The 27,771-nt window shown below is 29.5% G+C and overlaps 1 protein-coding gene across 1 annotated transcript in view; it reads left to right on the top strand.

Annotated features, from left to right (window-relative positions):
- LOC107443142 (uncharacterized) overlaps positions 1 to 27,771 on the top strand; it is a 230,856-nt gene that overhangs the window by 171,903 nt on the left and 31,182 nt on the right. Inside the window, exon 3 of the mRNA XM_016056911.4 lies at positions 22,174 to 22,241. Within this exon, the coding sequence (XP_015912397.2) occupies positions 22,174 to 22,241 (68 nt within the window). The remainder of the gene's footprint in view (positions 1 to 22,173; positions 22,242 to 27,771) is intronic.

Genomic DNA, 27,771 nt, shown 5'->3' on the forward strand with positions numbered 1-27,771 from the left:
AATTAAAATAGTAATCACCTATGAAATAAGCTATAAAGAATTTGTTTGCAAAGTAATTATGCGAAGGCTAAAAAATAAATTTATCGAACTTTGTTAAACATATTTTTCAACCCAACTTTTAGTTTTAGAACAATTTCATATAATCACATAACCTACAATAAATAGTGTGTCAAAATGTATGGAGATGGTTAAATGCCACAACAAACACGCATCGTTGTTGCTGTTTCTAATGCCACTTGCCAAATACCAGATAGCCTGCTTGGAGAAACCAAGCGAATTTTCGGAAAAGGGTTTCTTGTTTTCCAGTGAAACCATCTATGGCCAAGAATGCGACTTCAACCGCACACGTCACAACTTGTTTATAAAGTGGACCCATTCATACATCTGTTTATCCATCCAATGATAATTTTGACCTGACCAAGAGAACGATCAATCTCCAATTCAGTACTCCCAGAGGTGGAGATTTTTTATGGGAACTTGTAGTACTTTGTGATCTCAGCAGATTTAACGTTCACTAATAACAATTTGCTACCCGGAGAGTCTTCGGACAGCGGGGATCAAACTCACGGTCTCTTGGACTTGGGTTCTACATCCCACCAGCCAGGCTATCCCGGCTCTCTCACATCCTATCAAATATATTGAAATAAACTTATAAAATGTTTTTAAAATATGCATCAAATGGTTCCAAATACGACTTTCCACTCTCATTCCCATTGAGTGGGGGGAGACAACTTCACAATCTTAAACAAGTTCTCCTTTTTTATTGCAGATTTAGTTTTTTCACAATAAAAGACCCAGTTTATGCAGGTTGTTTCTATATGCTTCAAAGACAAAGTATTGGCAAAATGAAAAAGGCAAACCATTTGTTTAAAATAGATGTATATCAAAAAATATTTGTCAGATCACAAAAATTAAAATGTGCTTGTTAGATATTTAAACTAAACTCGAATTCTCTTCTTTACAGCCCACTGCTGGAGCAATTTCCAGGGGCGGGGGCGCTAATTTGGGGAATAGGAACAAGTTTGGTTTCAAAGGCATAAAATGTACTTAAAACAAAAATCCAATCTCAAGTGATACTATCTACTGTACATTAATTTTTGAAATATTCATAAACAGTGCATTTCACTAATGTCACGAGCTATTTATATTGATTAAATAAATACAATTTAAAGAAAAATTCGTAAAATCATCTTTTTCACGAGAATTTGAATTGCAGTTAATTGAATTTTGAAAGAAAAGAAAATTTACAGAATATTTTTTTTACTGCAAAATATTTATTTTCCTTTGAATCAAATTTTCGTGATTGGACAAAAGAAACTTAACAGCAAACAGGAAATTAAAACGTGTATCACTACAAAAGATTTTGGATATTTTAATTTTGGGAATAATAATAATACAAGTATTCATCTAAGTTTTTTTTCACAGTGTTGTATTTACTAAGATATATTTACTGAGATGCGTTTAATAGAAAGTTTTCCAAATGAACAAAAGAAAAAAAAATCTAAACAGAAAGTGTTATAAAACTATGACTTCTCATTTGTTTTATACAAAAAAGTAAAAGAAAAAACTAGATGATTTGAAACATTTAATTTATTTGTTTCAGTTTAATGTATTTTAGCACATATATTTTTAATCAAATTATTTTTAATTCTACAAACATTTATAGTTAGGCAATTTTATTAACTTCATAAATTTGTCTATAGAGCACATATTTTATAATTCATTTATACTTCACAATATCTAAAATTGTTGTTTAAAAATTGGATCAATAGTTCATCAAATATAATATAAAGTCAACAAAATCAATCAAATTATTCTATCAATAAGTTATTAGTATTAATCATCAAAATTTATGAAATTTAGAATACAATTTTGTTTACCTGCTGAATATAAATAAGGAACATTAATTAGAATTTATTGTGGCACCTATTCATAATTAAACGCTCCTTTAGGATTTAGAAATGACTTTAATCCCTCAAATTTAAACATAATTTATGCATACATCAATTGAGTACGCTTTATACATTCGCAGTTCTTAAGCCCTGAAATATTTAGCTATATTTACATAAAGGCAAAATGAAATATTTTACCTATGATTATATTGTTTTCTTTGAAGCAAAATTTTCACTTTAAAAATTTATTTTACAAATTTTCATTAAATATTGCTAATCAATATTAAATATTATCAATATTAAACAGCTTATTTCTAAATCCAATCTTTCAACTTTTGAGTACAAGAGAAGTAAGAAGTAGAATCTAGATCGTGGAATCTTTAAGTAATTGTAAGAAGTAGTTCCAGTAAGAAGTTGAAATACTGGATGTTACGCCTTCACCTCCATTAATATTTATTCTTAGAATCTTCGTCAAATAGGAAATCGAAAATGATGTTCTCATATTCGCATAACTATTGAGTGAAACGACATGTAAAACAATTTGACACCATGATGGAAGAGTTTCTATTCGTCATCATCATGGAGGGGTTTCCAATCATTTTTTCCAGCAATGAAACATATTTTTTATTTTTCCAGCTTTACTTTCGTTAGTAGTGATTTATTTGAATTAAACTTCATTTTCATTCTTCTTTCCTTAAATATTAATCTGCAATCCCTAAAATTTTTTATTTCATTTCTTACAAATGTTTAGAAAAATGTAAGAATGGCAGCTGGTACAGAAAACTTTCTATTTTAATTTTGATAACACAGAAGATAATGTGATAAATACAAATAAAAATAATTACAATGTAGTTGCTGCCAGATACAGACACTATCATCTTAGTTGCGATGAAGAAGGGAAAAAAATATGGAATGTTGCTAATAAGAAGGTGAATCATTCACTTGTTAGGCACAAAACAGATTGGGAAGGACCCAATATTAAAATAAGATCGAATGTAAAAACGAAAGGAAATTCAACAAATTAGGGAAATAATTAAGATGAAAAAAAACGCACTGAGTGGAGAGTCTGCCAATTTTCTCATGGGTCAATCCCATTGCTAAAAATAACAAACTTTTCCTTACATCTTAGTTAATTCTGGAATTTTTCTTTTCTATTCTGTGCCCAGACAAGAATCGTGATGATAATCTATAACACCAAAACAAGTGTGCGAATATTTTTTTTGTGTGTATATAACGTTTTTCTTCTGCATTAGTTTGTTCCAAATCGGGCCTGCATACTTGGTACTTGCTAATATATGTATATATTACCGCCGTATGAAATCTAACATTTTTAAAAATTCTTAATTATTTTATAGAATGTCTAAAATCGAAATCCAAAGTAAGAAATGATAATTATTTAATACATTATCTAAGCATTCTATATATTGTTTTCTGGAAAGATTAGAGGTATTTTTTGCATTGACTATGCTAAGTATATAACACTTCTCACATTTTGCTCTAAGAGCTTTGGTCATTTATTGAATGTCAAGGCACAATGATTACCCAAAGTATTTTAATAATTCTCAGTTTTTATATTTTACATAGACACTTTCAAATATCATTCCATTCAATAACAAGACATTCTCTAAATTCCATAGTTATTGCGTATAATATCTGAAATTGATTGCAAAGTACGAAATGATTATAATGTAATACATTGTCTAGGCAATCTATAGAATGTTTTTCAGTGAGCCTGCAAGCTGCTTTGACTAGGCAAAGTCTGTAACAGTTCTCACTTCCCACACTTTTCCCTAACAGCCTTTGCCATTCATTGAATGCATATGTATTTAAGAAACAATTAAGGAAAGTATGTAATAATACTCAAATCTCATACTTTACTTAGAAACTGTCATAAATTCTGTTCAATTATCAGACATTCTATAAATTGAATAGTCATTGCATAGAGTGTTTAACCCTGCGAAGTATGAAATGATTATTATTAAATACATTGCCGAGAATATCTACAGAATGTTTGCTAGCGTATTGGAATTTTATATGTTGACTAGGAAATTTTTATAAAAATTCTCACGTTTTTCACTGTACTCTAAGAGCAATTATTTTTCAGTGCCTAGTTATTTTATACAATGATTATTCAAACTATTTAATAATTCTCAGCTTTCGTACGCTGGCTAGAAACTGTCAGACATTCTGTAAAGCGCCAGCATTCCATTGACAGTTGAAAATTGCAAATAAGAAACATCCAAGAACTTTTGTGTTATAACATATTTCTTTGAAGAAGAAAGCAATATAATTATAAAAAAAATACCCTAACTTTTTATTTTATCTTTTTTTAATACGCAATCAAACAGAAATTGCCGTAGCCGGTGTTCTAAAACCTCTTTAAGCTGCCGGGATTTTGTCAGTTTATGACTCATCAAAGTTTCTTCTCCGAACAATCTCGAAAAGAATATTAAAAGAAAAGAAAAATTTTTAACATCAAACAAGTATCGTAAATTTTACATCCCATTTCATACCTAATTTTTCGATGCCAACACAAGGTTGAATCTGAAAAATCTGAAGAAAGCACCTTTTATAAATCAACCGGATTTCGCTTTACGTTTTACGAAGGTAAAATATAAAAGGAACGGGGCAGTAGTAAAAACATTAACACCTAAAAGCATGGTGGAAAAAATACTGCTTCTGAAAGAAAGAAAAAAAAATGCTGAAAAAGCATAAAAGGAAGAGTATTTATGAGGTTATAAAAGTGTAAAAAAATTTTCGACCGGTTACAAAATAGCTTTAAGAATACGGTATTCGTTGCACATTTTTACAACCTGATTATGGGGAACGGAAATTTATTATGTCAACATGAAGGGAAATAGTAATTTACGATCTGAGTTTTTGTATCACCATTAAAACATGTCATTGTTGTTTTAAAACCTTTAAAGAGTAATAATGTTTATAAGATAAATTGGCTTGTGCTGGGGGAAGTTCGAGATAAATGTAGGTATTTATTTTCTTTTGTAATATTCAGATTAAAAGAGTATTTATAATGATTTTTCTTTTATTTCCATTTAAACTAAAAAAAATTTATATCATTATATTGGATAGTATAGCGTGAATAAAAAGTCAGGTCGTGGTGGAAATAAGCTGATATTTTCAGACAATTTATAAATGGAAATTTATCGTTTAATGAAAAAAACACATTCAATTAAATTTCATTTTTGGCTAAAATCGAAATAAATAATAACATGGCAATATTTAACTTTCAACTGAAATTAAAAAAAGCATAATCGTAATCAAAAATAATTTAAGTGTAACGGAAGTTCATTTTGTTAAAGTTCCACTGAAATTTTTAAAATTTTTTAAAATGTATCGATTTAGTGAGTAACATATTAAAAAAAAACTCTTGAAATGCGAGAAAAATAATTATTAAGTTGAAAACTATTACCTAGGATCAAATTGTTTTAAATTTTATAAATACCCAAGTCCTCATTGTGAATGTCGATAAAAAGTGCACAGTACCCATCGATCTATCGTGTACAGTGCGGAAAAAAAACGGATAGTCCTGAGTAACTTTTGATCCAATGACATGATCTCCACGTTCTAAAGACTCAATTTGAATTGCTAGAGGGGGTGATTTCAAATATGCTAATTAATAAGTGCAGACGATATTTCAAATTGTGAACTCACTGTTTCACTTTTAGATTGATCTTAGTTTCCCATATTTGTACTCACTTAAAATGAACGAGCGAAACTAACTCAACTTGAGTGAAATTTTACTTTTTCAAAAGGACCCATCTCATCTTTGAGTGAAATTCACTCTAGTCAAAGAGTGAACTGAAATCACTCAAGTTTGAGTGAATAAATTTAAATCGAACTTGAGTGAAATTCAATCGTGTTTGATTGACTATCAGTATTACTTGAGTGGATCGTTTTCAGTTCAATCGTTTTTGTTTAGTTATCTGTGTCACTTGAGTGGATCGTTTTAACTCGAACTTGAGTGATTTTTAATCGTTTTTGATTGATCATATGTACTATTTGACTAGGCCCTTTTAACTCGAATTTGAGTGAATTTCTATCATTTTCCATTCATAATTAGCATCATTTAAGCGAATATGTTTTAATCATTCTAGAGCAGAGATGTCAACTGCTCCGTATCAGCCCTAATAATGTAAGAAAACGGTAAATAACTACAATTCTCTTATTTCATCTGGATTCAAAATATTGATAGACATAATCGCAAGGAAAAAAATATGCTTAAAATAAAAGCAAAGGCATCATTTATTTAGATCGTAGAACATAAAAATTTTATTTAGATTTATTATCGTTTGAGTTTTAAAATAAATTGATACAAATTCCAGCTTATGGCTCGCACGCAATTAAATAATAAATAACTCACTCATGCTTGAGCAAAGACCACTCAAGTATCGCTTAAATATCTACCACTCAAGTTCGACTGAATGCAACGCAAGTAATTCTCTCAAATATAGGTGTATTTCCCTGAAGTTGAGTTTAAAAAAATTCACCCTTTTTTGAGTAGAGGAATTCACTATTTCATTTTAAGAATGTAAGAAGAAGCAACGTTCTTAAAGGACAATTTTTATAAAACTAATCTTAATCTTATATTCCAACCTATTCTTTTTTATAAATGTAGCTTAAGATCATTAAATAGTTATTTCTTGTTTGAACATTTTTCTCGTAAGACTATGGAGCGAAACTTTTCAAATATATATTTTTGTATGAGGAGTTTTCAATATCGTACATCAAATATTGCAAAGAAAAAAAAAATTATTGAAAAAATATAAAAAAAATTCAACGCCACCTTATCGACCGCAAAGGAAAGCGAAAAAATGGTGATTTTTTTCAAAATGAGTATATAGATATCATTTATATAGGCACATAGATAAAGTTTCCATACATAAAAAATTTCCCTTCTCCAAGGAATACACAAAATAACAGGTCCTGGAGTTTCTCCCTAGTGGGGTTGTAGTGAAAAGAAAACCAAGGGTAGACCGAACAAAAGTCTGTCCATCGATTTCAGAAGATATCATACGATACAATGATTTCAGGTGAAAATCTGCGAGCGATTTTTTTTTTCATCCTATCCTCAACCCTTTTCATACCTCACTTTTCAGATGAAGTCATCTTTGACATCGCTCCAAGAAAATTCAAGAGATTTTTAGAAAAAAGTTGAAGAAAAGACTCCAAAAGTTAGGGTTAAATTGCTCCTGCAATTTCCCCTACTCCTAGCATATAAGAATTTCCTCTTCCTGGTCCATCTGATACACATCTGCCACCATTGAAATAGCAAGAGATACTGTATATATATATATATATATATATATATATATATATATATATATATATATATATATATATTTATATATAAACACTGCAATACATCTGAATATATAGTTTGGGAGACTTTGTAAAGAACTTAATAAAAAAAGCATGTACATTAAAGATTAAAAGCATTAGATAAATGTTTGAGTGATAAGGAAACTAAAACAATATCAAAATTTGACGATTCACAAATGAGGGAGCCAGGTTGAAAAAGATCAAAACCATGAGATTCATCTAATGAGATTTGGAGGGATTTCCAAATATCGCTTTCCTGTTTTTTTCGGTATTCATAAAGATACTTGATAATATCAATCCTGTTTTTCTCAGTAGCAATTTACATTATATTTGCATTTCGATAGTTCCTTCGTTTTTTTAATTGCTTGTGAATCAACTTTCAATGTGTGATCACCAATAATGTGGGCACGTTTCGAACTTTTCTTTAATTTAAATTTTGGCAAAGATTCTAAAACAGTTTGTGTAGAACTGATTATTGCGAAACTCATTGTACAAACTGTCAAAGCTTCTGAAACAAGAAATGAACAAAAAAGAAGTTCAAATCTCCAAGTTAGCAAAATAATATTCACTTCAGAAAGAAAAAAAAGTTTGACAAATCATGATGTTAGTTATTTGAGAACAGAATATATTTAAATAATATTTTAATATCTCTTTCATCCTGAAATAATATTAAATGAAGTCAAACTTAACTGAGTAAAATTTAACTTGAAGCTAATGCGTGCAGACCCTCTACTCAGATTTGAGTTTTTTATTCTGTTTTCATATGATCGACTTCAATATGTAGTTATCTAAGTTTGTTACCGTTTTTAGTTTCAACTAAAAATTATTTAAAATTCGGGCTACTACTGTTTTTTTTTAATCAAAAATTTGAAACATATTTATTACTGTTGGTCCATTTGTCCATTTCGAACAATACCCATGCTAAATCCGGATACCAATAATAAAATAATTTGACAGTAAGAAAAGTGAATCCTATGAAACATCACAGTATTTACAAGTGGTTAGGATGTATTATTTTGTGTTTTGCAAAAAAGAAAAAAAAACTGTAAAGTGCTTAAAAGTGCAGACATTTAATGCTTGCATTTTCAGTATTAAGACGAATCTCTGCCCATATCTGTATGAATTTAATTGCAATAAGGTATTTTCAAAGACGAGGGACGAACTTATTATGATGATGTGGATTAAATAAACGAAAAAATACCTAACACAAGGAAAGAAAAATAAATAATTTGAACTTTAATGACATACGACTTTAACTTTTATTGTTACGACTAAACTTCTTTCTTTAAGTATGGCTCTTAAACTAGAGATAAAAGAATAATTTATGTAATAATTAATGAACTTAAATTGAAACAGGAGTTATAATACTTGTTTCCAAACGAAATTCAATTTCCGACCAATTCAACATCAAGCGGTCTCTAGCATTTATTTCCAAAAAAAAGTCATGATCGTAGTCGCATGATCTTCATTAACTATTACTTTATAAAACTATTGTAAGAAAATGACAATTTACTTGACCATTTTTTCATTTATTATCTCTGCAGTAACATATTTTTAAATTGCTTATTTTCAAGAATTCTAAAAAAAAATACTAACTCTAAGAAACAATATCTTTAAAAGCTTCCACACACAATCTAACCATATCTCCCAATGTTGGAGACCGATAAATCACAGAAATCGTTGTCATCATAAAGTCTTCGAGAATAACTTTTATCTTATCGAAACATTCTAGGGGAAATCCATTATTATTCTTATTCCCCAACCTCATCTCCAAAGCATTGAAGCGAATAAAATATTCTACAGAAATCAAATATAAATGGAAGGAATAAGTCTTTAACGAGCCAGTTGGCTGACTTCAAAGTAAAGGACAAATAAAAATTTCCACTCAAAGATTTTTCTCTATTCTCAGATAAGCTAGGACTTAGAAACCGTTATCATAATATGTTCATTACAAGTGAATTAGCAAGGCATCTATTAAAAGTGTCTCGGTATTTCATTTACTTAATCTAATGAAAGAAAACTAATTTAATATTTGCTCCAGTGCGTAAGTCTGTTACGATACTAGAATAATTCATCTCGTTCAAAGAAAAGTGAATTTTACATATGGAGCACAAATAAAATCGAACATTTTAGAACGCGTTTTATTGAGATGATTTATTCATTTGAAGAAGTTCAATCAATTAATAAATCATATTTAGCTTTTAGGGTAAATGTTAATGAATAAAAGTATGCCCTTCTGATACTGTAGGGAAGGATTTTGGGAGTTATTGAAAGGAATAAGTATTGAATATTGCATCAGGTTCCGTTGAAATAAATCTGAAAATTAAAGGAAATGTAAAAATTAAAAGATCTGAAGAGATAAATTTGAATAATTGCCAATAAAATGCAAAAGTACAGAATTTACATTAAATAAAAGTGTTCGTAGTGTTAAACATAAGTTCAGCAATTTTTCGATTTGTTCGATATCAAAATGCTTAAACGACAAAATCGTTTGCTTCATCAAGTTTAACGTCATTTATTTTAAGAAAAAGCCTATTTTAGAACTTATTACGTTTGGAAATTTGAGATTTAGTTTTGTTTTGTAGTTTAGATTTGAATATGTCACAGTTACATTTAAATTTTTCTGTACTGTTAAAATTTTTAACTTTAAATGATTCCAAAAAAAGGTGTATAAACTTTGAGGATGGATCAGGAACATAAAAATTATCAAGTTTGAAATATCTGACTATAATATACACAGTGAGCAAATTTAAAAAAATTAAAATAAATAAATAAATGATTTTGATTTAATAATCAGATCTTCACGAACTAGGACTCAATTTTAAGTGTTCAAGAGGATAACCGCAAATATACTAATTATTGAGTGCAGACAATATTTCAAATTACGAAATCAGACGCAAAAAAGTTCTTTTTCTGAATAAATATACCTTTTCCTCAAAAATTTTTACGATTTGCATTTTATTTTCACTGAAACCTATTGCAAAACATTAAACAAAATACTTTCATAGTGTTGTTGCTAAGTCGACTACTATAAATTCTAAACCTGAAAACAGCCAGTAATATAATCTCAATAGTCATCGGCCAGAATTTTTCAAAGTCTATTTTTACAAAAAAAAAAAAGAAAAATATAAGAAATTCTGTTCTTTTGAACCTTAAGATGAGCTGAAAGCTTTACCCGATACCAGGTTCCTTTTTATTTCTTTTATATATCTAAACTTTCTTACTTTATCCTGCTCTTATACAAAACCGAACTTTTTTTTTCACTTGTTCGCTTTTATCCTACCACCGTTCAGTTTATATAAAGGAGGACCAGTGGGATTTCAGGAGGGTCTCCAAAGAATTTTGTTCAGAAATTTATCTTTACCTGAAACTTTATTTTCTTCTTTCTATATAACTCCCTTGATACTATGCTTCAAGGTTTTCTCATTAGACTTTGGTTTTTAACATATTATTTTTCTTACATAAACTGATATTATGCTTCAAGTTTTTCTCATTAGACTTCAGTTTTAACATTACAGTGGCCATAAATATAAACACAAATCTTGATAGGTTATTTTTTTATTTAAATTGATATCATGCCTCAAGTTTTCTTCATTAGATTTTTGCTTTAACATTACAGCTGTTGTAAATATAAACACAAATTTTAATTTCATTACTTTGTCATTCTCTAGAAATAACTTAAAACTATTCTTCAATTTTTATTTTCATAATATTTTTGTATCCACATTACAGCAGATGTACATATAAACACAAAGTTTAATATTTTTTTACTTTTTTATGTAATTTTATATCATTTTTCATTAGACTATGCTTTTAACTGTGCTGTTGCTGTTTATGTAAATGCAAGTTTTAATATTTATTATTTTGCTCTTTTAATTTAATTTGAAACTATGCTTTAATATTTTTTTCGTTAGACGTCGGTTTTATTATCAAATTTATATAAATAAAAGTTCCTATATTTTATTAATTTATTCCTTTAATGTAATTTGGTACAGCGCATCAGGTTTTTCACACTAAATTTTAGTTAGCGATTGTACAAACATAAAGCGATTGTACAAACATAAATATAAATTTAAAACATAAATTTTCTTCATAATATGATTTCGGAAATATATATGTTCCATATGTTTTCAAAGTCTAAACATAAACCTTCATAAAACAACTTCTTTCAAATATCAGTATTTGTTTTAATGATAAAAAAAGATTTAACAAAATGCTAAAAACATTTTATATATTGTGTTACGGCTAACATCACTCAAAATAATACTTAGAAGTAAACATCTAATTCAAAATAATAATAAATAGATATTTTTACTACTGACTACCTCTTTGGTACTACTAAATTGATGAAGGACAGACATATACAAAGATAATTTTTTTTTTATTGAAGTATCAACAGTTTCGCTTTAAACTCTTTGCCAATGGTAATTAAGTTATATCCTTTTTCGACACTTTTGTTTGACAATGATTATAAAAAACTGTGTTGTTGTGCAAATTATATATTAGTATCTCATCGTGTTGCGTAGTAAATATTATTATATTCTACTTGAATATCTTACTATGAAAGATTTAAGACACTCTTTTTGAAATATATGAAAAACAGACTTCGACGAAATAAATTTATGTTAAGGTTATTCGGTGGTGTCTCCTAACGCCAAAATTCATCTTTAGTTTAATCTATTATTGATAAACAAAAACTATTTTTACTTGAATTTAATTAAATTCACAAGTTTTGTGGTCTAAGGCTAATTGCTAATGCACTTTTTAAGTCCAAAATGTTCTGTTGTTTTTAAATTACTGGGATGAATGAAAGTTATTACACTTTTACGCAATAAGAACGTAATTAAATAAGTTGCAGTTTCGTGCGTATTAATGAAACAAAGATTATTCATGTATTATTTATTGATTTCTTTCTTTTTTTTACATTTTCCGTCTTAAAAATACAATTTTTAAGGGGTATTTTTTCATTCTAATTTGTTGAAGCATTCATTGCTACTGAGGAAAATCTGTATAAGAAAATATGCAGGAAGAAAATAGCAAATGTAGTCAAAGTTAAAGAAGAAGTTTTAATCCGAAAATTGAATTCATTATTAAAATTTGGCCCATTCCCCTATTTTTTTTTCTTCTTTTCCTTTGTTTATTTAAATAAAATGAAAAGAAAAAAGCACGTAGCGAAAACAAAATTTTCCTTTTGAGACCCTAAAAGAATTTATGTTTATATACATGTATAATGTCTCAAAAGTGAATTTCAAAGTAAAAAATAAACTCTCTTATTCACTAATCAAAGTGTTATTTCCTTAAAAAGAAATTTTAAAAATTTCTGAGAGCCTGGTAGAATTTATACATAAACCAGTAAAGCTGCTTCTAAAAATTCTGAAGGCCTGGTAGAATTTATATTAAAACAAGTAAAAAGCTTCAATAATTCTGAAAGCATAGTAGAATTTATATAACAAATGAACGTGTAAAACTGCTCCTAAAATCAAAGAAAAGGTTTATTAGATTTACATCACGTTAAAATATGTTCATTATTAAAACATTTATATTTTTAACAAAATGCTGCTCTCTAAACTATGTGTTTGGTCTAATTATTATAAATAATGCGGATTTTGAGAAAAGGAGCTGAAAACTAGTTTTCTTGGAATATCTTACTTGTTGGCCTAACGACAGAAGACAGAAATGTAGGAAAACCAATATGTGAATAAAAACTAGTTTTATTATTTTTCAATAAAATTAGTAACCAGATCTACCTAATCATTAGGGTAGAACTGGATGGCTGAAATTTTCAATTAAAAAAAATCATTTCAGACACAGTAAAAAAAATTTCTTTATATTAGAGTTAGGACAGAAGACAACTAATTGAAAACCAATGACGTGTAATTATGATTACAAGTAATTATATATTAAATTTCAAATACATTCATGATCGTAAGGGATCATGATTGTATATATACATCAAGAAAATATGATTAAAACTATTAGAATGTGGGAAAATTTACATTGTGTCTGGCTTTATGGAAGCACTAAAACTCTCGACAATTTTCACTAAAGCTCGTTGGTAATGATTCTGGTATAATTAACAATAAAAAATAGTTTCATTATACGTGATGAAAATTTTTAAATGTGGGAAATTTGATATCTTAGACCAAAGTATAAAAACCAGTTATTCGGTGACATTTATTTTTCATATATATATTTCTTAATAAATTTGTGATAAGAAGATTCATAATTTTGAAAATCAGAATTTTCAGTAAACCGATACCATATGAACGGAGAAATTACCAAATATGGTTTAAATACCATATATTTTGATTTTATCAATTGGAATGATTTTTTATTATTTTACCAGAAATGTTATTTCCATACTGTATGGTAATTTCAGACAAATTGTTTTCTCTGTGAATGATTTATGAGTGAAAGCACTTAGCAAGCTATAATCTGCTTATGACTGTGAGAGTTTAAACTACCGAAAATGTCAACAGTCCTCAATCAAAAGGTTCCCCAAGATTACACTGAGTTAGCATATCGAATTGATGTTTAATAATCGTAGTGGTAGTTAAGTCACTGTATAGAATGTAGTGGTAGTTAAGTATATTCTATACTTATTCTATACTTAACTACCACTGTGTAGTGGTAGTTAAGTATAGAATTCGATGAACAGATACCACTAATTTATTCATTGCCATTTTTTTGCGAATGTGTATTAAGTTCACCGGATTTTGAGTGCTGGTAGCGAGAGCTGTATTAAGTTCACTTGTTTTTGAGTGCTAATCGTGAGTGCAGTATGAAGTTCACGGTTGTGTGCGTGGTAGCTCCGATGTTTCTATTGGCAATCAAGTGTGTGGAGGATCCCGTTGTGTGTGATAGAGACTGAGCAGCAACAGCGTGAGAAGGACAATGTCGCAAATGGCAAGTCAACTTTTCAATCTGTACCTTCCATCGAAGTAGGTGTTATTTTCGAGGTAGGCGAGTTCATATCACGACAGCAGGTCACCAATGCGGGGTCAATCTACCGACAATGTCAACCGTCATCTATCAAAAGGTACCCCAAGATTGAATAGAGTTAACACGTTTTATTTACTGGTGAATTGGTGTTTAATGGCAGTTACATCACAATTTTAATTATTTAAATATACATTGTCGTTTCTTTAAAAAAATGTATCTGTATAGCCTTGAAAAGATATAACACATAATTTCATTTCTGAAAACGTGTGTTCCGTCAGAAATATTGGATTTTAAGTTCGTTATTACAATTTAGCAATGTAGCTGTAACTGTGGCGTAATACTGTGTGATTGATGAAATCATTGCGCGCAATTATATTTCTAATAATCATTACTAATAAAAAGAATCTTTGCATAAGGTCTCATTCTGACAAAGCTGTCTTTCAATGATTGTTTTAGCAAATAAATGATTCATGATGGAGCGATGTGAGAAATATTTAATTTGAAAATACTGTATAAAAACAGATAGTATTCTAATTTTGTTTATCAATAACCTCAGATATCTAAGAGCCACACAGAAACTAATCGATGTGTAGGCATCATCATCTCTGACATCATTTCTCATCTATCTACATCCACTGCTCCAAAAAAACCAACTGATCTCAAAAGACTCGTTGCTCTAGTTGAAACCTTTTCTCTTGCTTCATATTTTTGACAAACACAGTAAACGATATTCTCACCTAAGCTGGCATGCGATAGCGCATTCTTTCAATTAAATGCTTGCAACTTGAGGGGAAGAAGATCACTGATACACAATGACGTGACCTATGACCTCAGAACCAACTGATCGTTTATAAACAAGATGGCGTGTTAAAGTCGAGATAAGTTTTTCCACATAAATAAGAATGCTAATTAAATACAAAGCCGCATCCCACACGGAATTTGTTAAAAAATGGCTCTTACTCGTATACTTCTTTTACTTAACTTATATTTATTATTTGCTTATGTATTTCATTGTATCCGTAATATATTCTTATCTTGTGTGCACTTCAACTTCAATGCATAATTGGTTTGTTCATGTTCTATATGGATTCATGCCTGTCTTTGTGTTAAGTGAGAAATATATAGTGACAGAAATAGAATGCGTCACTTAAGAAAATTGATACTTGACGGATTAGGCTTACTCGAAGTTGAATAGAAAGTACAGTTGCCAATGCAAACAAATGCCACGTTTCGACAACCAATCACGATCGAAATACCCACACTACGTCACTTGCCGGTATCTCATTGTTAATATTAACTTCAATTAATATTGATTTAAATTAATATTATTACATATATCAAACATTATGGTTACCTATAATCATTAAGCAAAAAGTTTACTACTCTTCTGAGGAGCAAAACTACCAAAATAAGGTAAAATTTATCGCTATTGGAACATTAATTTTTACCGAAATTAAATACATTATTTCTATCGAAGCACTTTGATAATGATTTCGTAAAATAGTTTATATAATGTGGTTTTAAAATATGTGATAAGATTTGGTAATGTGGTAAAATTTGAATAATTTTATCATGAATTACTTAAATTTATCAGTTAAATTTACTTTTCAACTTTGCATTACTATCTAAAAGTGGGGTAATACGAACTAATTTTGAAAACAAACTATTATAATTGATGGTAAACAATTACAACATGAAAGGAAAAATTACTATAAACGTACGACTTTGGTTTGATTACCAGAATTATGTTTTTTTACTAAAAAGTCATTATCATACAGTACATTAATTGTACCGTATTAAGTGTCAGCAACCTTGATTTCACTTAATTATAATTTACGATTAGACTATCATCTATCACTCACACTAACAATAGTTATTTGTTATCAACGCACCATTGTAGATTCCAGCGAAGAATATTCTCAAAACTAAAATGAAGATTTTATTTTTATTTCACAAACATTGAAATAAATGAAGCAATATTTGTCTTTTTACCAATTTCACACTATATCGAATAATTTAACTTTAGAATGTGTATCATTTTAACCATCTCATCTCACCTTTATTCCCCTTATATATTATATAAATTAAATATAATGATGATATATAAATATAATTATAACGACTTGATTGTCCATTTAGTATACGGAAGGAAAACGTCTAACTGTCTAGAGTTACTAACTCAATTTGACACGCGTAATAGGTATGACGACCTAATGTAGGAAAGCCATTATCACTGTGCGTAGTCTCAAATTAAATGGAAGCAAGTTATCACACACTGCAATGATATCTCTGCCTCATATGACTAAGGGAGGTTAATAATATAAAGCATAATAAGTTAGATCAATTAAGTTTGCATATTTTATAAGTTAACTTCAGGTTTATTTATGAAATATAAATTTACTTATCATAATATGCATTTACTTTAAGTAAATTTAAACACGGGTTTGTTTATAAAATGCACACATAATTAAAATGTTCTAATATTTCAACAATAATATTAATTATCATTAAATAGTTTGACATTTTTCCTTATATTTTTTACATAATTTTAGTTAACATGTTTATCTTGATATCTGATAGAACCAGTAACATCAAAAATTATCAATGATTAGAACTATCAATTAACGGAAAAATGATGTAGATATGATTTAGATAAAATATACTGGTCGTTACGTTATGCATAGAAAGGAAACTAGGAATTATTTTAGCAAGTTCACAAATCAGTTCATAAGTTCACCGAGAGATGGCACTAATGGCTGAAAAACTTTAGAATTATAAAGATTACATGACATTATGAATAAACTATATTTAAATATTAAAGAACACGCACCAAACTCTTTCTTAATTAAACAGAGCTGTAAGCTAGCAAATAACGCTGGTGATTTCCTTTATATATTTCGAAAAAGAAAAGAATCATTTCCAGTTTAATTTAAAAACAATAGTTGATAATGAGTCATTGAAAAGATATTTAATTGAATATTCGCGAAATTTTAGAATTGGATGCTAAAATCCTCCCTTTCATCTGTTGAACAAATTTTGTAACCTAGCACAAACGATTCAAGATTTATAAGAAAGACTTACTCACGCACACAAACTGTTTGTTTTAGTATTATTGATTGCTTTGTTCTCCATTTGTTCGATAAATTATTTGATGTAGTTTGATTATTTTGCATAATCTGCACTTCTTCCTTTCTTTTAAGAAATAAGTATGAGAATGTAAAAACTAATCATTGTTTTAAAATTTTATTGTCTATTAATGATATAAAAAAACATTCAAGTGCTCAATAAATTCAAAGACCTTTTACGAATTTTTTTATACTTTTTTATTAAAAAGTTTGTCTTGTTAACTCTAACTTAATGCTGACGACTCCAAAATTGAAAAATAATATTTTCATTCGTAATTATACAAAAATATTATTCTATATATTTTTACACGATAAATGATTACAAAATATTTTACCACATCAGCAGTTTCATTCATGATAGCGAAATGAAATCCAGGACAATAAATGCAATTGAAAATGTTCTTTTCCATTTAATATATTTCCGCCTAAACGCACTAAGTTGTTGAATCCAGCTTCTGTAAGGACATTAATCAAAATTCATTTAGAGTTGTCAAGACTTATGCAAATCTAGGCGGAAAAACTCTTCTTTTATTCCTAAGTATGATTTTTTTAACGTTTTTTTTTTACTTCTTCACGGCAAAAGAATTCTAATATTACTTTTTCTTCGTTTTTGCTTTCGTAGCGTGAAAAAACTCTTTTTTCGTCATCTTATTGCGGTCTTTTAAAAACTTCTCATATTAGCTGATTCTACCGAACACCCGACTATGTAATCCTTAGGATTTTCGGCAGCTTTTCTGACACTAATTCTTTACCATGAGTATGCGTGTATTCTTTACCTGAGGGCAATATAAAAAGAACTTAAAATGAAAAATAAAATTCCTTTTAACCGAAAAAAAAACACTGCAGATAGGCGACATACCTCTTTTTTTTTTCGAATTATCTAAGTCAACTAGTTTTTTCCTTCGAGCACTTATATTTTTCGCGGAAGTTTAAAATTTAATAGAGCTATCATGTTGTTGAATAAAAAACTAACATAAAGGCTTTCTGCATTATAAAATTCTATAAAGATAATCAATATTAATTTAGTATTATTAAAAGTAAATAAAATTTTCCTAAGTATAGTTCTTTTTTGTGAATTCTTGCAAAGTCATTAAATGTTTTTAGCTAATAATATTATTTGTTAAATAGTACTTTTACACATACCGTAGCTCAAACCCATCCATTTTAATACATATTTTACTAACGAATTACTTAATGAATCGTCCGTATTCTTGTCGCATTTAAGGGGATTGATATTTCACACATTTTTAACATTTTTAATTTAGTCAGACTTAAAAAAACTATTTTAAATTCTGGGAAGGTATTTGGTATAATCGGAAAATTTTATGTTTTAAAATTTACTTCAATTCTTCTTCATATCTCAACCAAGATCATAGAATGAATCATGATTGCTAGAACTTACACTTGGTCATTTGGTCATTTTTGGTACTCCATCGTTTTTCCGTTTTTAAATACTTTTCGTGGATGTTATAAATCAAAACAAACAGATCAAATGTTAGAAAATAGATCGACTATAACATTCTATGCATGAACTGTTTAGATGCTAAATGAAACAAAACAACACTAAACTTATGAAAATGATCATGTATTCCTGAAAAAATAGACATTTTAATATTCTTTGTAACTTCAACATAGTAAATTCTACAGTGAAAAAAAGTAACTGTAAATTCTGCAGAAGAAAAACATATTTTTTACCGAAAAAAACTGTTTTAAGTAAAATACTGATTTTTCTGTTTTTACTCATTATCAGCGAAATCTTAAAACGTTTCAGTTTATTTTACAGACTTCCTCTGTTTATTTTACGGTTTAAAACTTTTGTCATCAAAACGGTTTTTCTCTGTTTTTCATCCGAATCATAAATGGATTAAAATCCCCTATCCAAAAACTAGTTTATATCGTGCAGTTTTGAGTACCGTGTGATAACTGACCTTTTTACAAACCATTTTACGATTTTTTTTTCTATACTTAGGTTCAGCATTTTTTTTTCTTCTTTTTTGGTTTGGAACATCGTATAATTTCAACTGTAATTCAGTTTTATAGATTGATACCCTACCTGATTATTATATTTCTGTTATATATATAGTTACCAGACATTTTTATACAGGAGGGCCTCTATAGGTTTGAGTAAATTAACTTAACTTAAATATTATTTCAATAAAAAGTACTTTTAAGATAAAAACAGTTTTCTTCATACTAAGGCTCCAGGTTAACAGTAATTTAGAGGGCAGTGCGCTTACCTCCCAATGAGATGATCCAGGTTTGAAACCCAGCTTCGATCGATAGTACGAATTCTGCTCTCGGCCTTCGTAGTTATTTTATAGATTTTTTGTTTAAATTTACAGAGTTTGTTTGTTAAAATAATTGAGATTGTTTCTTAAGATAATGGAGTTTCTTGTTGAAATAATAGCACTTATCTGCTTAAAAAACAGATATCTGATTTTAAATTATATAAGTTTTTCTTTCTTTTTCTGTGAAATAAATGGTTTTATACTGGCACATCAGATGACAGTCATTTTTCTGTAAATTGTACACATTTCTTACAGAGTATAAATCTTAATATTCCGCATATTATTTTTATCACTTTTTGAATATTTTATCAATTTCTAATTTTAAAAGGAACAAACTTAAGTATTTATTTAATCATTTTCATTTAGATTAATGTTTTAATTCCAACCTTAAAGATTTTTAAATAAAATTCCGTAAAGAAATGCACATGGTTAAGTAACAAAGCAATTTTTTTTTTGAATTTTACCCTATGAATACGTTGGAAATTTAAATTCTGTGTAACATAAAACAGAAATCGTAAAAATAGATAGAATGATTTCTTTTCAAATTAAGAAATAACTTTACTTAAAGTTGTTATAAAATACTACATCTTTGGAAATTTCTGTTAACATGCGAATGATTACAGTAAAAATATATTCGAGGAGTTTAGCATACGTTAAAATTTGGGGCATTAGAAAATTCTTTACGTTTATTATGTTATAGTATATAACAAAACATGATTAGCATAATGAACCTTAATTTATCAAAATGAATTTAAAGACGTTTGACAATATATAAAACAATATAGTTTGTAGAAAAGTTAGTTAAAAAATAGAGCATAATACTTTTTAGTTAAGAATACTTTTTAGATACATCTATAAAAATGTTGTATAAAAAAACTTAAACGAAAGAAAAAACAAAAAAAAATTCTGTTCCTTGCAAAAAAGATTTCCTTTTGCGCAAAAAAAGTTTTTTATTTTTTATTTTTACCTAAAATGCCGAATCTTATTTTACCTTCCTATAAATTTTTAATGTTTCCAAAAACACTAACAGAATCCTGCATACATTAAGTGTTATTATATACTTAGCATAATAAGTATCTTCAATTTTGTGAAGAATATATCGCACAATATAGTTAAGGACTTTTTTATATTTTTATCAGCCACGCTCAAAGGCTCAGAGATATAAAATATAGTTAAGGACTAAAAGTAGCAACAAAGTAGCAATGAAACAAGGTAATATAGCGTTAAAAAATAAACGTGATCGTAAACAGTACGGCTAAAGTGAAAGAAAGTGTTGAGATTAAGCCCTTTTCTGCATCTAATAAAGGTCGTAAAACTTTATGAAACAAATTAATTCAAAACTTTTAATACGCTGAAAAAAATAAAAAGCAAAATATTATCAAAACTAAATTCTTCAATATCTGAAACATAAGGGATACAAATTTTTAATACGAAGAAGTAAACTTATTTTTTTTTAGTATATGATAAATTTATATGGTTAAATACAACATCATTTCGTTAAAATTTAAGGCAATAATTTAAAGTGAAAAAAAATATTCCTCAAAAAACTATTTCATACATGACAGGTGTTCGCAATATTTTCCTGACTTTCAATTTCAAACATGTATCAAAGATACAGCGTTCGAAAAAGGGTGAAAGCTTGAATAACTTTTGATGTAATGAATGTATTTTCAGAAACTTAGGTAAGGCACATACTGAGGAAGAAAGCAATAAGAAAGAGTGTGTGAATTCTTATACTTGTGCATTAGGACGCACAGAGGTGATGTGCGTATGAAAAGGTAAAAAGGTATTGGAATCTGCCTCTCAAACGCCTCTTTCATACCACTTGCTTTCTCATTGACTTTAAGACTTAATCTTAATAGTTACACTGGAATACTTACTTAGAGCAGACGATATTTAAAAGCACGAAATTAAGCACCAACTTTCCATACTTTCTCTGAATAAACTTGCATTTATTTATCGGCGGATTCGAATTCTTAAGACGTAAAAAGAGAAAAAGGTAATTGCAATCTCAAAAATATGGTCAAAATAGTTTATTAAACAAAGCAGTCAAAAATTTAGGCTCCTTAATGTTTTTTTTTCCTTTGCGTATTTTACCATATCTTGCCATACATAACATTTGAAGTAAATCAAAAAAAATGCACAAAAATTTTAATTTCAATTATTCAAAGTTAATTCCACTGAAAGTTTTTTTTAAAAAATTTTTATCATTTTTTCCAAAGAAAAGTAAGAAAAGATAATCCAAATTGTGCGACGTAAATGAAAAATGCAAAATTTGTATAATATCAGTAGAATATAATTTTTGAGAAACAGATCATACATATAAAACTTAATTGCCCATAAACGACCGAATACGTTCAAGTTTTGAGTTTTTTATATGTATTATTTTGTTCGCATCTCTTTTTTGACATTATTCTTTTAATGTGTAGATGTAGATTTCCTCATGCTCCACAACAGTTTATAACATCTTTAATTGTATTATAAATGTTTCGGAACAATCAATTATAACTTCATTTCTTAAAATAACATTTATTCTGATGTTTAACACTCTAATTGAACAATAATTTGAACTTTTGTATATTTTAGGAAAGAAAAATGCTTTCGTTGTGTTGTGATATATGAGAAACATCCAAATGTTTTGCAATATAGAGAAAGTAAGTAAACAATGTTCTGAACATGTTTATTTTTGCACCGTCTTAGAGCCAACAGAAAACTACCTACAAACAAATTTATTTAAAAAAATTAATATTATAATACACTAACTAAAAATCCATTTATAACATGTAGTTGCAATTTTTATGAAATTTTGTGAACTTTGATAAATTTTTATACATTCTTTATTTTTTATAAATGGTTAAAGAAAGTGCTTATAATCAAATAATTTACTTTGAAACTATCTAAACTGAATGTTATATATTTTAAATCATACTTTAGTCTTAATTTAAAAAGTTGAAACGTTTTAAAATTTATTTAGATAATAAAAAAAGAAATTGTCCTAAAAAGGGTTTAAGGAAAATAAAAGTTTTAATGACTAAATATCTATGAGATTCCATTAGTAAATTAATCCTAGTTATTGAAACCTTATTATTTTAACTAATGTAAATGCGGTGATATAATCAATCTAATAACAAAGAGCCTTAAGTAAAGCTTCCTTTATTTAAAGTAACTAATAAAGTTATTTTATGTACGGAGAAAAGAAATTCTTTTGAATTTGCTATACTGTATGGCATTTCTGGTAAAAAATGAAAAAAAAATCATAATTCTGGTTCTAATTAAACTGAAATATACGATATTGGGGAATCTTTTCATTTCTTTCGTTCATATAGATATGTTTTATCAGAAATATTGGTTCTTAAAATTAAATTATAGTTCTTATTATAGTTTTTATTCCACACGTTTAGAAAAAATTGCAAAACTCAGAACTAAATTTAATCGAATAAATGGCTTTTCCTCCATGCTCTAAGGCATCGTGATAAAATTATCTAATTCTATCACATTTACCAAATTTGTTGTTGTTGTTTCTAATCCCCAAGAGGTCCATCCTAATTAGACCAATTCCATAAGTCCAAAAATGTCCAGAAAGTCTAAAAACAGATGAGGTTTTGAAAAAACCTCGTCGATCTTAAAATCGATGCAGTTTTGAATATGCTTGGGCGAAGCCTGAACAGTCTTACATTTAGTGCAAAGTCCAAAAGTCTTTTGCCCCTGAACATACGAGAGACACCTCAAGCGACCACTTGCAAAGTGAGACAAACAAGTCTGCTGGCTTCTAGGTCCCCCAAAAAGCAAGGCACTTCCAGGTCGTTTTCTGAAATACCAATTATGCGGAGGAGGAACCCTCCAGAGGTCCATAAACATTTTTTTGCACTCTGCAAAGATCTCATTGAAAGTGGAAGGTAAATCTGGCTGTAAAGGTTCTAAAGAAGCATCTTTAGCCAGTGAGTCCGCCATCTCGTTACCTTTGATTCCAACGTGTGATGGAATCCATTGGAAGTGTACCCCAAAGTCCGCTGAGAGCCTGAGGAGCATCGCCAAAATTGAAGCCGCAGCCCTGTCTCCAACATTCATCCAGTTGCTAAGGTGTTGGATTGAAGATTTGCTATCCGTCAGTATCCATATATGCTTAAAGTCAGGCTCAGCAATATTCTCACCATTTCTTAGGCCATTTTCAATCGCAATAAGCTCAGATCTGAAAACCGAGCAAAATTCAGAATTTCTAACTTTGAGACTTAATGTGTACGTGGGTGTTTTAATAAAAACCTCACTACCTGAATGACCTTCATCGCTCTTGCTGCCATCTGTGTATAGTTGTAAAGCATCTGTTGGTATTTGGCTAATAGTTTCAAGAGCCATTTGTCTCATAAATTCAGGATTGTCTTTACTTTTATGGGCCGGGTGCAACAGCTTTGTATGGAAATGGATACCAGAAAAATCAGTAACAGGGCTAAAACATGACCTCAAGGAATGAGGTTCAATTCGGCAGGGATATTGCAAGTCTACAAGGTGAATTGAAACAGCCAAAGAGAAGGGACTGTTTCTCTTCAGTCTATGGTTATTTTTCCAATTTTTGAGATAGTAAGAGGTTTTGTTCTGGTCACCAAAACTGATGAGCTTATTGTAGTATTTCCTGAAACTGGAGTTCTTTCTCATGTATAACGGCTGGAGGTCAGATTCAAACAGAACAATTTCATCTGGACAGCTACGCCTCAAACCTGTAATAATTTTTGCAGCAATAATTTGAACTTTTTCCAATCTATTCAGGTTTGTCTCTGAAGCACAGGAATAAATAGGTGCCCCATATTCCAGTATGGGTCTAATAAGTGCAGTATAAGTTAATTTAAAAGTTGTAGCATCTGCTCCCCCGTCTTGCCCAGAAATATATTTTAGGATATTTAACCTCCTTCTACACCTCGATTCCAGCAGTTCGATGTGCTTATTGCCAAGAATCTCCTGGTCCATAATAAAACCCAAATATTTTGCATTCTTTTCATAAGGCAAATTTTGACCGTTAAAACAAATAGTAGGTTTATAATTGTATATGTACCTATTGGTAGTATAAAAACTAACAACAGATTTAGATGAGTTAAAAACCAGTTTGTGTTTTTGAGCAAAGTCACTCACATCTTTTAGAGTGAGATTGATATTGCCTTCAATAGTCTTAATGTCAGCGCCAGAGTGCCAGAGGACGACATCATCTGCACAAATACCAACATTACAACTCTTAGATATCACCTTTTCGATGCCAGCAAAAAATAGGCAGAAGAGCAGAGGTCCTAAGACGGAACCCTGGGGAACTCCCTGGCCGAGTCTAAAATTTCTTGAGAGGGTCTTATTGAATTTAACTCTGATGGTTCTGGCCCTTAAATAATCAGAAATCCAGGGGGGAGCGTTACCTCTAATTCTTAAGTCATCGAAAAGCTTGATTATTAGCTTATTTCGCCACACTCTGTCAAAAGCCTTTGTTAAATCCAAGAATGCAGCTACAGTATGATTAGTGGGCCGCGTATTCTGAGCGTCTCTTACACTCTGGCAAAAATATAAGATTTGGTCAATCGTACTATGGCCTTTTCTAAAACCGTACTGCTCTTTTGGGAGCAGGTCGTTTGTTTCGAGATAAAAAATAAGTCTATTTAATACCATTTTCTCCATTATTTTACACGGGATGCTAGTCAAGGAGATGGGACGATAACTCTCAGGAGATCCAGCATCTCTGTCCATCTCCCTTATTGGGGTGACAATCGCCTTTTTCCAGTCAAGTGGTATACGACCTCCTTTCCATGACTGATTAATAATATCCAATAACCTGAGTTTGCCATTTGGTCCAAGATGCAGAATCATATGAGCATGTATATTATCGGGACCAGGGGATTTCTTTGGATTGACATCATTCAAAACAAAGTCAAGTTCATGCATAGTAAAAGCAGTAATAAAGATCGAGTCTCCAAAGTTTGAACTGCGACATTTATGAACCTTATTTCTCGCATTTGTTTCAATTGGTTTATCTTTTTCATTGAATGACAATTTACTCACTTGCGTGTAGTAATCACCCAAACAGTCTGCAGCAGCCTTATCGTTGAGGGGAACATGATTGACCTGGCTCACAATTGTATTACATTATTTACCAAATTTTATACCAGATTATAAAATTATATTTTTATTTTTAGTTTTACCAAAACCATTAGCAAAGTGCTTTGGTAATAATTACAGAGCATTTTCGTGTTCTAATAGAGTCAGAAAGACTGCAAATTTTATCATATTCAAGCAGTTTTGACCATACTTTTTTTCTAAGTAAGAGTAGTGGGTAAGTTCAAATAGTTAATTACTTAAAGTCCTAAAAAATTAGTTAAACTTAAAATGCCCTTTCAGACAGAATATTTTGCAGCGAAGTTTAGTTATACAAGCAGTTTTGCAACATTTTATTTTTGCTAATGGGAAAAAAGTCAGTGAACATGGTTTCAGAACTGTATCCCCCAAACTATGCATTAACACTAACCTTTAAGTATTAGAGACATCACTTCCTGGGATTGTTTTAAACAATCCAAATTATGATAATTTGATTTTCTACAATAATTTAACTGTATAAAACGAAAATAATAAATCATTATTTTTACAGTCCGTATTTTGCATTTATATAGAAAATGAATGCAAGATAAAATTCGCTATAATGATATAATATCATTATTTACTTACAATTTACAGAATTGAATTTTGCCTAACAAATCCTCTTCATTGCATAAAAAAACATCTTTGAAATTTTGTCTACATCTTATATTATACAAACTCTTTTTTAATAAAACACTAGTACATTCTTGTTTTGTTATAAAATTAAAAATATTTTCTTAAGATGTTTATTATTTTATTTTTAAATTCATTAATTATTTCTAAAAGGATAATTTTCAAGAAAATATGATTTTTCACTTGAAATTAGTGAGAAAAAAAAACTATAATAAACCAGGCTAGCTCTCTATGTTATTTTTCAAACATTTAATTAATATAAAAAAATACAAACACAACACTAACAAATATCAAACAACATTTTTGTACTACATATACACATCTACTTGTAAACAAAACGATCTACAGAAAAATCCGAGAGGATCATGGGTGAAGTTTTCCCTAGCTCCCTCTTTCGGGCAAACCAGGCATTACATCCTCCCCCTCTGTTTTAATTAGCATCTCGCTTTTAAAACAGCATTTTTCTTCGGTCTTCCTCTATTTCGCAGAGGAGCAATTGGAGTAGTCTCCATTTCAACGAACGGTCTTAATGCCGAAACATGGTAAGTTCCTATAGGTGTGTTAGGACTGTCCAAACTGGCCACCTCGTATGAAACTGGTGATATTTGAGTTAGGATCACATAAGGGCCGTCGCGTTTTGGCATAAATTTTGCTGTTTTTTTGTTGTGAGCTCTGCTAATTAGATGTAAAGCAACCCAAACCTTTTGGCCAGGAGTAAAATACAGTTTTTTACGGTTCCGGTCATAATACGTCTTTCTCTGGTCCTGTTTCATTTCAACGCGTTCCTTAACAGTCTTAGAGATTGAGGCCAATCTCTTCAAGTACGGCGTAATTTCCGGAACAAAGTTATCATTGTCAAGAACAGCTTTTAGATCGTAGGCTACATCATCAATTGTCCTCAATTCACGCCCAAACTGCAAATATGCAGCAGTATGTCCAGTTGTATCTGATTTAGAAGAATTAAGAGCGAAACGAATGCTTGGTAGTTTTTCAGACCAAGAATCATGTGAATCTCCCACAAGGATAGCAAGACGAGGTTTTAAGTCTCGATTTTTTCTTTCGACTGGATTTGCTTGTGGATGATAAAGTGGAGTTAGGATTTGATCAATGTCCAGTGTACAACAAACCTGTTGCAGCACAGCACTAACAAATTGTGGGCCATTATCACTAATTAATTTCCTTGGGATTCCGTACCTCAGGAAAACTTCTTCAATAAGTTTAGTTGCACACTCATGTGCAGTGGCTGAGACAAGAGAAAACAGTTCCACCCATTTAGTTGCGCAATCTCCAATAATAAAGATCCACTTGTGGCCTTCTTTACTTTCTGGTAACGGTCCAAATAAATCTATACTCAAAGTCTCGAATCGTTGAGCGTACGCCGGAGTTCTTAGGAGTCCAGAAGGTTTTTGATTGGTTGCTTTGAAACGGCAGCATTCAGGACATTTCTTG

The sequence above is a fragment of the Parasteatoda tepidariorum genome, chromosome 8 (genome assembly GCF_982258835.1).
Source record: "Parasteatoda tepidariorum strain Cologne lab strain chromosome 8, Ptep-v5.0, whole genome shotgun sequence".
NCBI classification, from domain to species: Eukaryota; Metazoa; Arthropoda; class Arachnida; order Araneae; family Theridiidae; genus Parasteatoda; species Parasteatoda tepidariorum.